Source organism: Lepidochelys kempii, chromosome 6 (assembly GCF_965140265.1).
Source record: "Lepidochelys kempii isolate rLepKem1 chromosome 6, rLepKem1.hap2, whole genome shotgun sequence".
In the NCBI taxonomy this organism is placed as follows: Eukaryota; Metazoa; Chordata; order Testudines; family Cheloniidae; genus Lepidochelys; species Lepidochelys kempii.
Genome location: NC_133261.1, coordinates 98,770,982 through 98,789,240, shown reverse-complemented (window position 1 = coordinate 98,789,240; position 18,259 = coordinate 98,770,982). Strand labels below are relative to the sequence as shown.

The window sequence follows — 18,259 nt, the reverse complement described above, 5'->3', positions numbered from 1 at the left end:
TATGCAAACATTGTTACATTCTTGTCTTCTTGAACAGTGATTTCGTAAATACATATCAAGATGAGAATGTGTCTATAGCTAAAATAATCTTTCAGAAAATGACGCAAACAAGTAGTTCTCATTATAGGGGCAAAACTGCTTTGAATACAAAGAGATAAAACAAACAAGTCAGTTGGTTAGAATTTAAAGAGAGAGCAGAGTACAGCAAAACACTTTTTAAAAAATAAGCAAAAATGAAAATTTGGAATCCTGACCATATTTTTTTTACTCCATTCCCTTTTGGATGAAGTTTTGGACAAGATGAGATGTCTGAATTTTAATGCAGGTACTCATATAAACACAGCAGGGTTTTGTGGTGGTTTTTCTTTCCAATAAGTCTTTACCGATTAAGCCAACAAGATACTATATAATGTAGAATGGAGTTTTGACATGGCAGGTCTCAAAGATGGATAATGCAGGCTTCAAACCACTTGTACTCTCTTGTTATAGATAAAATATACCAAACACAAAGAACGAAATTTGCATATGTCTCAATTAATAACAATGTTTTATGATTATTTTTCAATTAATATATTTGGTGCCACTATATCTGGGACTCAGTATTCATGACAATTTGTTCCATGCCTTGTGTGTATTCAAGAGGATCAGAATTTAACTCTAATGGGTTGTGTTTCTTCAGAGTCCCCAATATAGTCAATGTTTGCTGCATCCCGTTTGTGCTAGACTGCTGGGTGTGCTACTAGAAAGAACTGTCTTATTGAAGAGAAAATACAGTACCATGCTTGTGCAAAAACTTCACAAATAAATCTTTTACAAGCATCCCCTAGTGTCTTCTGTGGTCCAAACTGACCTCTCCTGTAGATCTTAGGGAAGGATGTCAGCTTCAGCTTCCTAGAATTATCCTTTGTGTAAAAAGGAGAGCATCAGACAGGATTTGATGAAGTTTAGAGCTAGCTACTTTTGGTTTTGGCACTAATTTCTGTTTTGTTTTTTCATGCAGCTGGAAAGATAAGTCATGAGTAAAACCATTATTCTTATATTCTAAAGTAAAACTTTAATGTCCCTGTTATAAGTTAGAGCAAAGAAATGCTATAAACTAAGGACTCAATGAAAATTAACCACTTCACTGTCAAAAGCTGAGACTGAAACTGCTATTTAGTGTCACTAAAAAAGTGTCTTACTTAGTTCCCTGAAGACTACACCAATTATACATTAAGAATTGGATTTCTTTGCTTGCAATTTTAGGCAGGATTCTTTCCTCAGACGGAGGATTTTTCTCACTCTGATAAAGATATAAAATGATTGAAAAAAAAAAAGAAAAGAAAAAGTGAGCTGGTCCAGTAGCAAATGGAACTGTAGCATTAGCTACTTCATTGTCATATTTGATATCAGGTTCATTTTATGTATTTATTGTCCCATGAAGAAAACTCCTAATGTATTTTCAGCCAGGGGAAGCGAGGAATACAGAACATAAATATTCTTACAAAGGAGTCCATGGACAGCCTCTTCAATGCAAACCATACAGTTTAAAGATGTGTGACCTCCAGCTGTTTGTTTCTGCTTTTAAACTACATGCTGTGAATGTTTGTCACATTGACAGAGTATATGAAAATTGAGACTAGTCTGTAAAGAAAAAAGTCTTTGGAAAACCAATGCAGTGACTACAAATAACAGCTGTTGTGATGTTTTCATGATATTTAATTTACATCATTTCATTTCAACCCTTTTTTTATTCCCCACAGTGATCTGTTCTATATATTCACATGAGGTGAATGGGTCTATTATAAAAAAATGGATCAGATTTTCATTCATGCGCAAGTCCAACTCCTGAGCACATAGACCCTAATAAATGTGTACAACCCAGATCTATGGAAATCAGGATTAGCAAATGCACATTTCAGAGGTTCTGCTTGGGTTTTGTGTGTACACATTTGAAACTTTTCTCCATGGTGTATGCTAGCTAATGTAAGTATGCAGATCTTACGCTAATTGAGGCAGATCCCATAATCTGCAGCATTAATGAAGCCTGTTTGGAATATACTGTGTACAAGATGAAAGCTTGTGATATTATTTTAATATTAAATGTCCAATCACAAAAAATATCTTTGTCAACATTTATTTTTAGCTGAGAGGTTCCCAATCTTTTCAGGCATTTTACCAGACTCAGACTTCAGCTAGTGCCTATCACCTGCTTAGAATCATAGAATCGAAGGGAACACAAGGGTCATCTAGTCTAACCCCCTGCCAAGATGCAGGATTTGTGGTGTCTAAACCATCCAAGACAGATGGTGATCCAGCCTCTTTTGAAAACCTCCACCAAATGAAGCTTTGTCAACTATGTACTAAAATGGAGTTTGAGCTGTTTGTATAACTGTGGAACCGAATTGGAAACAATCCAAACTTTGTTGTGTGTTGGAGAGTGCTCAAATGGAGGAGAGGTGGGTAACAGTTAGAGGTAACAAAAATACTTCCAAAACATATATCTAAACATTTGTTTAGCTAGTACTCCCAGTTCTTTCAATTTGTTTTTCAGGGAAATCTGGTACAGATTTTTTTTTTCAACATAACGTTCATGTAAAATGAGTCCAATGAACACTCCATGCCAATATGTTTGCACAAGGGTTCACTACCCGAAGCCCAAACTCTGTCATTTTTAAAATTTCTTGGATTTCCCTCCTGCTGTTTATAAAAGTTCCCATCATCAGACAGGGAGCAGAATTAATGACATGTGATTTAGCAGGCCCAGTCACGCACCATGAATAATCCAAGAGGTAGTCAAACTGAACAGTTTGTGAACAACCCCTAGTCTGGATCACATTCACATGAGTATTCATCAAACAATTTTTAAATAGCAAGCACAATCATATCAATCAATCTGTGCATAGATAATTCACAATGGGAAATAAAGGGCTAAACTCACTGAAGAAGTAATTTGGTGTGAATAATTCACCTAGCTCTAGTAACTATGATATACTAAGCTGTATGATATACTACAGTACAGCTGATTATAATTACAGAAGAGAAAAGTATTTACGGCATCAGACATCGAAGCATGAAGTACCAGTACTGGTATACATACCAATGATTGGGAACCATTATTAAATATGTGAGATGGCTTTTTCAAACCAAACATATAACTAGCTAGTTCAGTGAAATTAAAAACTACATCCATGCCCAGAATGAATTCACTAACTCTACTTAATCTAAAATAAACGTTCATGTATACCGCATGCCACAGGTGTGTGCACATGCACATGTCCTACTGCTCGTCGTGTGGGGCCTTGGCAGCTAAAACATATTAAACAAAACAAACAAAAAAATACAGCCTGCTCTCAGTTATCTTGAGTAAATAGGTCACATACTAGGAAAAAACACTTTGCATAGACTTTTCTAGCTAAAATTACACAATTTGAGATCATATGGCAGCCTTTTATTCAGCAAAATTTCAGTGACTTTACTATTACAGTAGCCACACAGGTTGCCTAAAATACCGGTTATAGCCTGACAAAATAGCAAATATACAGAATATAGAATGGAATTCCAAAATGGGATTATAAAAGGTGTCGGCGGGGAGGGCGTAGTTCCTCAGATAATGATTGTACTCTGCCATCTACAACTAAAGATCAGATTAATCTCTTCAGTGCAGAAGAGAAATGTTTTTATGGCATTTTAGAAGTTGCACGCTTAAAGACTGCTGGGATTCAGGGATGGGCATGGTGAAATTCATGGAGGAAGGGACCACAGCTCTCTCTCCCAACATAAGAAGCCACCAATGATCATATAATCCTAAATTTTTCAGAGTGATTTTGTTAAATCTCTAATTAATGAGCCATTTTTAGTGGAATACCAACTTTTGCTGGACCTTTCTGTGCTCTCTGTGGCAAGCATGCATGCATGCATTCCCTTCTCCCTTGGAAAACATTTAGAAAACAAGCCCTGTGAGCTTTTTGTATGAGGGGCTTACGGATATTTGTGTGGCCTTCTTCCTCTTTGTTGTGAACGTGTGTGTGTTCCCTACGCTCAGGAGACAGAGTGAGCCAAAGTGTTAAAAAATAGAATTAAAAAAAAATCAAATCCATCACTGAGCTGGCAAGAGAACCAGAGCTTTTGGCAAGCACAGGAGTCAGGAGTTGCTGGAACGTTATGTAACTTTCAGAGAAACATCATGATTTTAGTAGAAGCACGATGTTCCATATAGCATGTGTCAAGCTCAGGGATGCAGAATTGATTCCAACTGAAGAGCTGAGGGCAAAAGTGAGCAAAATCTAGGCCCAAATGCTACTTTTAAAGCACAGATCATTGTTGAAAAAGTGGCCAACAGACTAAGGATTGAAGAAGGGAGAGTAAAAGGGGTAGCGTGGACTAGTATCCATGCAAATCCCTCAACTCACCAAATGTTTAGTTAGTGCCTATCTTCATTCACTTAAAACAACAGGACTTTGATGTGATTATTTCACTGAAGTTAATTCAGTTCATAGTAGGTCTGAGAGCCTTTCAAAAAACAAACACACAAACAAACAAACAAAAGCTTTCTCGCTTGCCAGGTGGTTTCTTCCTAGTTCTCTGTACTGAACTTTATTCAAGCCACTAAATCACTCAGGGCCTAATCCAAAATCCACAGAAGCCAGTGGAAGACTTTCTATGGATCTCCTTGGATTTTTGCATGAGGTTTTCAGTGATTTGGAAGGGTATATTGCCACTAAGTCATGGCAAATACCATAGGATTTGGACTTTTCATGTCAATAGGAGTTGACGGCACTTAGCAAGTCATAGGTGCAGGCCTTATCTGAACATGCTAGTTCTGCGAAAGTTGCTCTCTCAGAAGGTGATGTGATATGATGAGAGCCACCTGATAGCTAGTGAGCACCCTCATTTCCCATTGAAATTGGTTAGAAAATGTGTAAAACTTCTTAATTTTAATGAAAAATTGGGAAAAAAATTCTCATGAAAATGTATCTGATATTTTGGGACCATTTTCTGACTAGCTCTTATGAATAGAAATACAGGGAACTCTGAATCTTGCAGAAAGTGTTTGATACTTTGTTTCCATCCATATTAAAAAAAAAAATACACCACTGAAACAGCCTCTCTGGTAGCACTTCAGAACTCCCACTTCTAGGTGGAACCAGGAAATACAGAGGCAGGTGAAAGTGACAGATAAGGAACAGAGTTACTCCAACTTGTTTGAACCCCAGAAGAAGTTCATTATGAGTTTGGGTGAGAGGGTTGTACTCATTTTATTAGAACTGGCTTTGCCCATCCCTAGTGACCCTGTTTTAATGAACACTTATGTCCTGTACCAGGGGACTACCTAGGGACCTACATCCTTCAGACAACTTCGACAGCAAAGTGGTTAATGTTTGAAGAATGAGTTTTTCTATCCTTTGCCATGGCATTGGGTTCTTATTGTACAACCCTGTACAGTACTTCAGCAATATTTTTTAAAGATTTAAAAAGCAAAGAGTTACAAAACTATTTGCAATTAACTTGAAATAGAAAAGATAGCACTTTTTTTTAAATCCCATTATATAGTACACCGTATAAATTACAGAGTATTCAAATGCACAAATGCATCTGTGTAACATTTATCAAATGTAATTTGTTGTGTGTGGATTTTTTTTTCTCCAGAGTTTTTGCTCATAGTTCTATGCATCTCGCTTTCCCCTCACTATCACGTATGACAGTGGTCCAGATCTGAGACACTGCTGTTGCAGTACCGCATGCTGTTGGGGATGTGGCAGTCTGTGTAGTTAATTCCCCCGTTTGGGGTATAAATGGGCTGCAGTCTGAAATCTCCTTTAAGGAGCTGATCATTATTTAAGGAGACAATCTGGAAGCTGGTTTCCGTCATCTCCAGGATGGAGTTGTCCTTCTTGGTCCCCGCCTCGCAATAGTCATCTTTCCGCCGGCCCCGGTTGTATTTCCACTTCTGGGAGGTGTAGCGCCCCTTTTTATGCATGTGCCAGCAAAAGATGCTGAGCAGGACCACGAGCACAAATATCACTGCACCCCCAATCAAGCCTGCCAGCAAAAAGGGGGAGCCCATATTCTGAGAAGTCGTCTGCTCATGGCTGGAGGCTGTGTTGCTGCCATTGTTTAAGTGGGAAGCCTTGGTTGTGGCTTCTGAACAGACAGTGTCTTCTCCAGCTCGGTAATTATTAAAAGCATCCAGTGGAACCAAACAAATCCGATAAGTGGATTTGGGTTCGAGATTCACCAAGCTTACATGTTGTTTCTCACCACTTACTATCCGTTCTTGAACAATGCCCCCTACCAGGCTGTGGCCCATTTTAACCCATGTGAGTTTGTACGCCATCACAGTAAAAAGGGACAGCCAGTTGACCTGGATGCAAGTGTCATTCACAAAATGGATGGAGAGTTGGATCCGTTCGGAAATGGGAGGGGTCACCATTTCTCCACCCTCCCTGTCAGGCACAGTGGGGAGTGTGGATGTGGTGGGCGGGAGAGGACTGTATTTATCACTTGGAGTTGGAACTGATGAAGTGGGAACCAGTGTAGTTGGCAAGGTGGCAGCAGGGGCTGGGGTGATAAGTGGCAGACCAGGAGTGGTGGTGGGGCATGACAACATATTCATGTTGAGCTCCCTGACAGCCATACCTCGGACCTGTTCTGGTCCCTGGCACATAAAACCCCGGACATTGATGGATGAGGGAATAAATTTGAGCCATTCAGTGACCCATTTAATACTGCAGTCACATAACCAGGGATTATTCCGCGCAGTGAGCTGCTTCAGGTTGTGGAGGTTATCAAAGACCCCTTTCACCAGCATCCGGAGCTGATTGTTGGAAATATCGAGCCGCTCCAGCTTGTGGAGGTTTGAAAAGGCTGAAAGTGGTATGTGGGTTATCTGGTTGTCCTGCAGATAGAGCCTCAGCAGATGTGTACCTGGAAGATCAGGGGGAGGATAGGATAGTGAATTCCGTACTATTGAGAATTCCTTGAGCTTGGTCAGATGGCTGAAGGTACCCTCAGCTATACCTTTATTTGTAAGGAGATTGCCATCCACAATAAGACGTTCCAAGCTCGTGAGATTCTGGAAGGCCATGTCTGAAATTATGGCAATTCGGTTTTCATCAACTCGTAATTCTTGTAAGTCCACTGGAAGGCCAACAGGTACACTGCTCAAGTGATTCTTAGACAAGAACAGAAGCTTGAGGCTGACAGCTTCCCGAAATGCTCCATCCTCAACCCCTACAGTAGAGATGGAGTTGTCATCTAGGTGCAGCTCTTCCAGCTTCAGTAGCTGGGCCAGGGCAGCCCGAGAAATGGTTTGAATGTTGTTTTCCTGCAGGTGGAGAACCCTGACATTCTTGGGCAGGTTCATGGGAAACTCATCCAATTGGTTACCATACAGGTAGACCGTGTGCACAGACTGGACATTGTGCAGCTCTGCAGGGAAGCCAGCATTATTAATTTGGTTATTGTGGAGGTAGAGTACGGTTACACCCTCCGGTATCCCAAGAGGCACTGAGGTCAAGCTTCGCTCATTACAGTAGACAAAGTTTCGGTCACAGCGGCACACATTTGGACAGGCCAAAGTTTTGGAGACCTGCATGCAGAGCCCCAGGAAAATTATTAGCCAGGATTTCAGGAAAGCAGCCCAATCTTTGGACCACATTCTCGTCCACGGGCCCATTTTGAACTTAAAGAAATGGAATACCAAAGAAAAAGAAATTAAAACAATGATAAAGAACAGGTAGTGAAAACTCAGGTTACTGGAATTGCCTTGTATTTGTGTCCAGTGATCAGGTCAGAGGTAAAGTCTTGGAGGCTAACTGTGAAATAATCCTTTTATGATTGGCCTGCCTTCTGCTCTTCATAGGAAAGCCACAGTCTTATTAGCCAGGGTTACACACTTTGCTGCCTTCCTCCATGTGTACTGAAAGAAGCAGTAGCTGTGTCTTTCAAGGTAGGCAACCGTCAATTTAAAGCTACCAAAAGTCGTCAGGAGAAAGGTTGACTGGACCGTAGTTCCTTTCTCTGAAGCAAGGTAGTGGTGCACTCAGCTTTCTTCAGCCTCCAAGGTCTTCATTTCAGCTTGATGATGGATATGAAAAGCCTGTTAAAGAAAAACAAGAGAGGAAATTAAATAACATGATATGTTTAGTAGAGAAGAACATCAATGGAAGAATATTCTGTTCACACAACATATAACTCTTTGGAGTTTTGGAAATAGCTATGCTATTAAACAGTGAGTTAATATTACTTCAGAAATATTCTAATAATATATTAGATCCAAACTCCTTTGCAGTGATGGAAGCTCAATGAAAATTAACCACTTCACTGTCAAAAGCTGAGATTGAAAGTGCTAGTTAGCGTCACTAATAAAGCACATTATTCAGTCCCCTGAAGGCTACACGAAAAACACATTAAGAATTGGATTTCTTTGCTTGCAATATTAGGAGCGATTCTTTCCCCAGATGGATGAATTTTCTCACTCTGATAAAGACATAAAATGATTGGGGGGAAAAGTGAGCTGATCCAGTAGCAAATGGAACTGTGGCATTAGCTACTTTCTTATCATATTTGATATCGGATTTGTTTTATCCATTTATTGTCCCACAAGGAAAACTCCTAATCTATTTTCAGCCAGGGGGAACAGGGGAGTACAGAACATAAATATTCTTACAAAGGAGTCCATGGATGGCCTTCTAAATACAAGCCATACAGCTTAAAGATGTGTAACCACCAGGTGTTCGTTTTAAGCTACATGCTGCGAATGTTTGTTACGTTGACAGAGTATATGAAAATTGGGACTAGTTTGTAAAGAAAAAAGTCTTTGGAAAACCAATGCAGTGAGTACAAATCATAGATGTTGTGATTTTTCATATTTAATTTACATCATTTCATTTCAACCCTTTTTATTCCCCGCAGTGATCTGTTCTATATATTCACATGAGGTGAATGGGTTTATTGTAAAAAATGGTTCAGACATTCATTTGTGCACAAGTCCAACTCCTGAGCGCACAGACCCTAATGAATATGTACAATCCATGATTTCAGTGAGGTTTGGATCAGTTCCTTATGTTTGCATATAACATTCTCATATTAAAACTCATACATTTTAATTTAAAAAGGCTTAAGTATTTTCTCGTTTTGAAAAAAAAGAAAAAGAAATTGACTCTGCCCCTGTGAGTCAATAAGAGTTATGTCATTGACATCAATGGGAAGAGGATCAAGCCCTAATTAATGAATCACACTGTATACTTTTTCTTTTCATTTAATCTCCTTTTCTGATCTGTTCTGTTCAGATCTCTCCATGTTCCCATGTATTTCCTTCTCTGCCCCAGTACACTCTAAGGGCTTGGCTACACTTGCAAGTTAGAGTGCATTAAATCAGCCCCAGGTGCCCTAACTCTTGAGGTGTCCACACTGGTAAGGCTGGTAGAGCGTTTGAACTCTGCAGCTGGAGCGCTCCTGTTAATCCACCTCCATGAGAAGCATAAAGATTGCTGCACCCCGGCTGAAGCACCTGGGTGTCAGTGTGGTTGACATGTTGCATTACTGCGCTGTGATTGGCCTCTGGAAATGTCCCATAATCCCCTGAAGTCAAGTGGCTACTCTTCTCATTGTTTTGAACTCGGTTGCAGGCATGCACATATCCCCCTTCAAAGCTCCATTTCTGACAGCCGGCATGCTTATCTGCTCCAGGACAAAGCAAACCATTACTGTGGAATGCTGCTGCTGTGAGTGTGTTTGAGAGAGAGAGAGGCAGGGGAGCGGAGGACGGTCTGCTGCTGTCTGAACTTACAAGACAGCATGCTGATACACTCTCTGTCCCCCAAAACACACTGTCTCTCCCCCCACATGCACACAACACGCTCCCTGTCACACTCCCTCCTGCATTTGAACAGCACGCTGCAGCCACTTGTACACTGGGATAGCTACCGCAATGCACTGCTGTTTGTGGCATGTTGCAAGAGCTGCTAACGTGGCCACACCAGTGCACTTGCAGCTGACAGTGTAAACACACGGCAGCGTTTTCCCTGCTGAGGTCTCTGAAGGCTGGTTTAACTCCCAGCGCTCTACATCTGCAAGTGTAGCCAAGCCCTAAGTATCTACCACTTCACCTTAATGGATTATCAGCAGATCATCTGAGTATTTTTACTAAACCTATCAGCAGCGAAATAGTTAATAATGCTGGCACTCACACTGACATCATTAGACTTAAGAACTAATATTCCATTGAGAGGAACAAGGTAGTTTACACAAGTCAAAGTTATTATTTTATGATATCAGCACAGATTCAGAAATGCAACACTGTAGCAGTTCATATTTGGAGGGTTTTCTTTGCAACCATGAAAGTTAGACACTTATTTTATTTAAAATGAAGCTTAGATTCTGCTACATAGGTCTATGACAGTGGGTGGATTCTGCAGAAAATTCCTTTGCACTAGAATACATGAGATTTTGAACATATGTTTTTCTCCCTGGCTTGTGCCTCTTAATTTCTCTCTCCTTATGGTATTATTTATTGTTCAACTTTATAACTGAATTTTTTAACTCTGTAAAGCAATTTGAGCAGGGGATTGGACTAGATGACCTCCTGAGGTCTTTTCCAACCCTAATATCTATGATTCTATGATTTGGAATACAGTAGCTATGAAAGATACTTCATGAGTAGGGTCCTTCATTTTCAGTTTTTATTTTATTTAATTTTTCCTGGGAATTTATCAGTGTTTATTACGACAAAAACAGGTGAAAATCAGTGCAAAAAACTATTAATAATTGTTCTGGGTAAATATCAGGGTTTATTTTGGTGGATGGAAAGACGGGAAAAAGTATTTAGTAGATTAACACTTTGAATTCCGATGATCAATGTAATTTGCTGCAGAACAAAAACAGAACTCAAAACACTAGGCCACCTCTGAGTTTAAGAAAACAATATAGCTCTAATCCCCAAATAAAACTTTTCATTTGAATAAACAGTTTATTGTTGTCGACTTAGAACTATTAGCCTATAAATATTTAATAATTGGTCCACACCATTAGCAGCACATTCACTCAACTTCAGCCTTTTCTCCTGTTTTTGTCTTTTTAAAACTTTCATGTACTTCCTTGTGTTCTGAATCGTATTCTGATACAGACTTTTGTTTTCTTCCCATTTTAGTGTGTCAGATCTTTAAACTGTTATCTGTTAACAGCTTGAAATGTGTATGTGATGGGAGTGAGATTCATCAGTACATTCAGATGCTCACACACTTCGAAGCTTGTGTGCGTGCCTGTTTGTTTATTGTGTGTATCTTCTAAACTAACACATAGCCTTACTTCAACAGGCAGCTTTGCATATACACACAGACTAATGTATTATTGTAATACATATATCTCATGAAAAATGTATTGTATTTTCCTAATAAAACAAGTACATTTTATATATTTGAATTATACAAAAGTAGGGTGAAAATCAGATAAAAATGAATAATACTTTTTGTAAAACCCAGTAATTTTTCAGAAAAAATCTGTGTAAACTGAAAACAAAGGAGCTTATACATAAGGTAGTGTTGCCTTGTTAAAGCTACCCTGTCCCTAATACTTAAGCCTCAGTACAGATGTCTTAAATAATTGCATTACCCTACCACACCTTGCTTAATGCAATCTGAAATTCATGAGCCAAATACTGAGGTGCTGATCATCCATTGATCTCAGCTGAAATTGCGGGTACTCAGTTCTTTTCAGGATTTGGACCAAAAGACAACTGTTGAAAGAATAGGAGTACTTGTGGCACCTTAGAGACTAAGGGCTATCACCAGCAGGAGAGTGAATTTGTGGGGGGGGGTGGAGGGTGAGAAAACCTGGATTTATGCTGGAAATGGCCCAACCTGATGATCACTTTAGATAAGCTATTACCAGCAGGACAGTGGGGTGGGAGGAGGTATTGTTTCATATTCTCTGTGTGTATATAAAGTCTGCTGCAGTTTCCACGGTATGCATCCGATGAAGTGAGCTGTAGCTCACGAAAGCTCATGCTCAAATAAATTGGTTAGTCTCTAAGGTGCCACAAGTACTCCTTTTCTTTTTGCGAATACAGACTAACACGGCTGTTACTCTGAAACCTGTTGAAAGAATGTCTCTTCAAAAAGAAATATGAGTAATTACAACAGGCACTCAGTATGGTATTGAGGGGGACAGGAAAACCTAGCTGAATAAGGATATCCTCTTTAAAAACTCTTGTCTCTTTTCAAATAGCATAGTGGCATTCATCTCTAAATGTAGTGCAAGAACTTTAATTCAGGAGCAAACAGCATCTTAAAGCTTATACCTGTACTACTGCCATAGAATGCACAGTGTGTCCCAAATGCTGCCCTTGGGAACGCTACGGTTTGGGAGTTTAGTAACTGTGTTTCGGAGCCGAGATATTATAGCCTTACAACAGGAAACTTTGTACTTGAAGATTATTGTGGTTATTTGGAAGGCTCATCAGGTGTCAGCCCCTAGGCTAAAACAGTTAGAGCTAAAAAGCAAGCACCAGAATAGTCTCCTAGCTTCTTATTATGCATCCAAATGATAAATTTACCACATACCTTTACTGTATGCCATGCTCCTATAGAAACAGAAAGATTAGCTAACCTGCTGCTCAAGGCTTTGCTTTCTTGCAGGCCTATTTCCGTCAAGAGCGGTTGCTTTTCAATTATGTAAGATGACGTGATGCTGTAGAGAAACTCTAACAGGATTACATTCTAACATGAGTCTGAGTGTGACAGTTTATCCTCCTTTAATATGGCCAGGCTCCCATCTAGATCATGCTGTCCTAATCAGTCAGGACAATTTCTACATAAAATGATGAAGGGCTCACAGAGTCTTTTTCGAGATGCTTGGGACCACACAGCGTGACAGTGGCTCCCACAAGCCTATTCTGTGATTGGAAGTAGCCTGTGTGTGTCAGCAGAGTCTAAAGGAGAAATCACAGGGTACTGTGGTTTTTCCTCCACTTGCTAAAGAAATTGGGTTTAATTCAGCCCTGGAATATGTTGGAGAACCCACCTGTAGAGGGATTGACAGTCAATCGTACTGTCTGCCTTCACAAGAAGCCCACAGGGGGTCACAGTCACACTGAAAGTAAGTGTAACTGGTATATAGGCCTTGTATTGGCCCCAAGCAATGGGATGAATTTCACCCTCACAGAGGAAGCACACAAAAAAAGATATTATAATTCCTACCTATTAAAGAAAAGCAACACACGCAATGCTGCTCATTAGGTAATACACTTAGAAGACCTTCGATTGACCAGTCATTTAAGAATACCAGCACTGGCTGTGCTCACAAGAAGCTGGTGCTTTGGGGTTTATCTCTTGTTGTGGTTATACAGGTTTTGCCTTCATAAATCTTTGAAAAGTTTCCTGCAACATGTTTTCTCCCCTTTTAACTGCTGTGGAAATGACTCTGTTTTATTAAATCCAGGATACTAAACTCCAGCCAGTGGTGGTTAATAAACTGAGACTATAAAACTCATAGTACAGAAAATAGGCATTGTCACTCAGTCAGTAACCACGGCTGATTGTATTAAGCAACAGCACAAGGACAAATCTAATCAGACATTTATGACTTCAGTGTTGACTGTGGTGTGACAGACGAAAAGAATAGGAGAAAAGGTGCAAATGAAAGTGTTTAATGGAATTCTAAGGGAAATAGTTTATCCCATTATCATGCTGCAATTGTTATTATTAGTGTTAGATATGTATTTTACAGTAGAACTCAGAGGCCTCAATCCAAATGGAAGCTCCTTTATGGTAGGAACTGTACTATAGGTCTCTACCCCAAATTGCTGAAAATGTAAGTTGAGGCTTTCAGTTAAAGAATAGGCAGTCTGCTTGGTTAAACAAAATAACACTGCAGGGGTTACAGTCATAGTTCAATCCAGGCCTAAGCAAACTCCAAGGAATTGGAAAAGCTGAAGCAGTTGATCTGTGGCTAATTTTCAACACTGAAGGCAGGTAGAATACTAACAAATACTCACACGTTCTCCCATTGCTGTGCTGTACTCAGGAAGGCAACTATTGTTTCCTCATTCAGATCTGTCCATCCCAAAGACCTTCTTTCATGAGGTGTACAAGAAACTAGCTTACCATCTGCTAGTAAACTTCTCATTTGTGGAGGTCAAATGTTGGGAGGGAGGAAAATCGAGGCACTCTGCATGGCCAAAGCTCAGCACTTTATTTTAGCCAGTTTCATTATTTGGGGGCAAATGATTCATGAATTACAAATGCTTGTGGTTGGAAAAACTCAGACACTGGATCTGAAGCTGAGATTTGCTGCTGGAGGGAACTGTGGAGAAAGGGTAGGGAGAGGGGATCTAGGGTGTTTAGGTTAAAATAGAACCATCAATAACTAAATAAATACATGTGCCTGTCATCATCCTAATCACTGCTGTATACCTCCACAACCTTTATCTTTCACGGCAGGGACTGTTTCTTCTACTCTGGAAAGGGTCCAGCACGTTTCAGACCCTAGTGCAGTAGAAATAATAAACACTCAGAAGATACAAAGGGTCAAATAATAGGGATGAATGAACTGGTTTGGAATAAATAAGAACACACATACACACACTTTATGCACCCATGTTTGAAAATTGCAGCTTAAGGGCCTGATCCTGCAACCACTGAAGTCAATAGCAAAGCTGCCATTCGCTTCTTGGGGGGAGCGCACCTTAAACATCCTCAAAGCTACCTTATTGTCCTCCTTCATTTCCAGACAAGATGGCTACAGGTTAATAGTTAGGCACCTTTTGTGCAGAGATCAAAGCTTGTCATCCTGCCCAATATTATCTTATTGTTTCCTTCTGCTCCCCCATCTATCTGCATCCACCTGTTATCTTATACTTCGCTTGTCTTATACTTCACTTGTAAGCTCTTTGTGGCAAGGACTGTTTCTTTGTTCTGCATTTATACAGTGCCTAGCACAATAGGGTCCAGGTCCATGACTAGGGCTCCTAGGTGCCATCACAGTACTATAACTGCTACTACTCTTTCAGTGGTACAGAATCAGGCCCCCAAATGACTTATCCACTCCCCCCAAAAATCTATATGAGAACTTAGAAATCCTGACTCCTTGTCCAATATTCCAATCACCCAGCACCAATTTGCCTGGAGATGCTTACATTTTTCTAAACCTATCCTGACTGTCTCTGTACCTTGCACATTATAGGTGACAATGCCAGCAGCAACCAAAAAGTTCAATGATAAATCCACCCTCGTTTAGAATTATTACAAGTGAATCAATCCTATTCAGCATAAATCTATTCTGAATACATCTATTGTATCCTAGAGTAGAATAAGGTCATAATCAAGTCATGATCTCACCTCAAACCTTTATCATGTACAGTATGTTCAGACTATTATGTACAGAACTGAATAACAGCAAGAAGAAAAAAACCTAATTACATTCCTTTGGAGCCTAGAATAGTCTCTGTTACAGTAACTTGGACCTGTTTTTATATCATCTGATAACAAAAGATAATTATGGAATAATACATGCTACAGCCCTCTGTCTATATAAATCCTGTATATGCTCATTCTCAATGCACATCTACAAATGAATGGACATTATGTTCTCCTAAATTGATTAAGAGCCTAAGAAGACGATTTATTGCACGTCTTTCCATATGAGTTATTTGGTTTTGAAACTGGAATTGGAAAATTCATGGCATAAGATCTATGCATCAAAGGAGTTGATTAGAATATAAATGGACACATTATCAAAGAACCAGCGTGCCTTTGTAATAAGCCTTATCACATGTATCCATGGATAGTCTCTCTCTCTCTCTCTCTCTCTCTCTCTCTAAATGTAGAGGAGAGGAGGAGAAAGGCAGGAGTGGAAAGATGTTCCATCCTTGATCTCCCCTTATCCTAAAGGAGACAACCCTTGTCATGACCATCTTCTGGGGAAAGGAAAACATAAGGTATCTCCTTGCAGCTGCTGTAGAGCAGACACAGTGAAGTCAATGGAGGCAGATTTTCTGTAAGCAAGGTATCAGTCCCATAGCAATACTGAGGCTGTTATCAAAATGACTCAGCAGAGATAAGTAGATATTTCTACCCCCAAATCTCCGTCTTTTCACACCTGTTTAATTGCTGAGGACATTTCTTATTCAACTTATTCATAAATGATCTGGAGAAAGGGATAAACAGTGAGGTGACAAAGTTTGAAGATGATACTAAACTGCTCAAGATAGTTAAGACCAAAGCAGATTGTGAAGAACTTCAAAAAGATCTCACAAAACTAACTGATGGGCAACAAAATGGCAAATGAAATTTAATGTGGATAAATGTAAAGTAATGCACATTGAAAAAAATATACATTTTTTCTGTACAACTATACATACAAGATGATGGGGGCTAATTTAGCTACAACTTATCAGGAGAAAGATCTTGGAGTCATCGTGGATAGTTCTCTGAAGACGTCCACACAGTGTGCAGCAGCAATCAAAAAAGCAAACAGGATGTTAGGAATCATTAAAAAAGGGATAGAGAATAAGATGAAGAATATCTTATTGCCGTTATATAAATCCATGGTACACCCACATCTTGAATACTGCATACAGATATGGTCCCCTCATCTCAAAAAAGATATACTGGCATTAGAAAAAGATCAGAAAAGGGCAACTAAAATGATTAGGGATTTGGAACGGGTCCCATATGAGGAGAGATTAAAGAGGCTAGGACTTTTCAGCTTGGAAAAGAGGAGACTAAGGGGGGATATGATAGAGGTATATAAAATCATGAGTGGTGTGGAGAAAGTGAATAAGGAAAAGTTATTTACTTGCTCCCATAATAAAACGACTAGGGGCCACGAAATGAAATTAATGAGTAGCAGGTTTAAAACAAATAAAAGGAAGTTCTTCTTCACTCACCGCACAGTCAACCTGTGGAACTCCTTGCCTGAGGAGGTTGTGAAGGCTAGGACTATAACAGGGTTTAAAAGAGAACTGGATAAATTCATGGAGGTTAAGTCCATTAATGGCTATTAGCCAAGATGGGTAAGGAATGGTGTCCCTAGCCTCTGTTTGTCAGAGGGTAGAGATGGATGGCAGGAGAGAGATCACTTTGTCATTACCTGTTAGGTTCACTCCCTCTGGGGCACCTGGCATCGGCCACTGTCGGTAGACAGGATACTGGGCTGGATGGACCCTTGGTCTGACCCAGTATGGCCATTCTTATGTTCTTATGTTTATGTTCTGCTTTTGCTTGCCAACCAGCACTGGCAATTTTTCTCATAAACACTGATGCAGCACCTGGCTGGAGGAAATTTAAATGGATTTGGGCTGGCATTGTTGTGGAAACGTCAGCATATTCTTGGAGACAATTTAAGAAATGGTGCTAATGATAAAATATATTTAAGGAGACTTCAGACAGAGCATCTTTCTACTCCTTTTATCTCTATCAAACTATAGCCATACAATTTTTTTTAAAAGAGAAATTTCTTATAAAGACACAAGCTTCAGGAAATCCCTTCATTAAAAACAAAACAAAGCATGATGTTATCATTGACAAAAGCTTTATCTTTTGAAATTCAGGCCATGTTCAGATTCCCTAAAATTGCCAAACGACAGCAACCCACTATCTTTGTAGCTGCCACTAGGGGGACCTATTACAGCAGCAAACTTTTTTTTACTCCACCAAAACAAAATAAAACAAAACACATCCTAAAATACTTTGGGAAAAGGGGAGGCTATACAGGAAGGATGGGCTCCACCTAAACCAAAATTGAATCAGTTTGCTGGCTCTTAAAATTAAAAAGGTCATAGAACAGTTTTCAAACTAAGGGCTGGGGGAAGCCAACAGGTGCGGAGGAGCAGGTAGAGACATCCCTTATGGGAGGATCTATTAATGGAGATTCTCTATGTTCTAGTAAGGCGGAGAGGAATCATTAAGAAAGAGATAGATAATAAGACAGAAAATATCATGTTGCTGCTATATAAATCCATGGCACGCCCACATCTTTAATAAGGCATGCAGATATGGTCACCCCATCTCAAAAAGTTATATTAGAATTGGAAAAGGTTCAGAAAGGGGCAACAAAAATGATTAGGGATCTGGAAAGGCTTTCCTATGAGGAGAGATTAATAAAACTGCATCTTTTCAGCTTGGAAAAGAGACGATTAAGGGGGGATATGATAGAAGTCTATAAAATCATGACTGGTGTGGAGAAAGTAAATAAGGAATTGTTATTTACTCCTTCTCATAACTCAAAAACTAGGGGTCACTAAATGAAATTAATAGGCAGCAGGTTTAAAACAAACAAA

The 18,259-nt window shown here is 39.6% G+C and overlaps 1 protein-coding gene across 2 annotated transcripts in view; it reads right to left on the bottom strand.

Moving 5' to 3' along the window:
- Positions 1-3,415: 3,415 nt before the first annotated feature.
- FLRT2 (fibronectin leucine rich transmembrane protein 2) overlaps positions 3,416-18,259 on the bottom strand; it is a 64,692-nt gene continuing 49,848 nt past the window's right edge. For both annotated transcript variants that reach the window (XM_073349358.1, XM_073349359.1), the window contains one exon: positions 3,416-8,080. In XM_073349358.1, the coding sequence (XP_073205459.1) occupies positions 5,672-7,657 (1,986 nt within the window). In that variant the 5' untranslated portion in view covers positions 7,658-8,080 and the 3' untranslated portion in view covers positions 3,416-5,671. The remainder of the gene's footprint in view (positions 8,081-18,259) is intronic.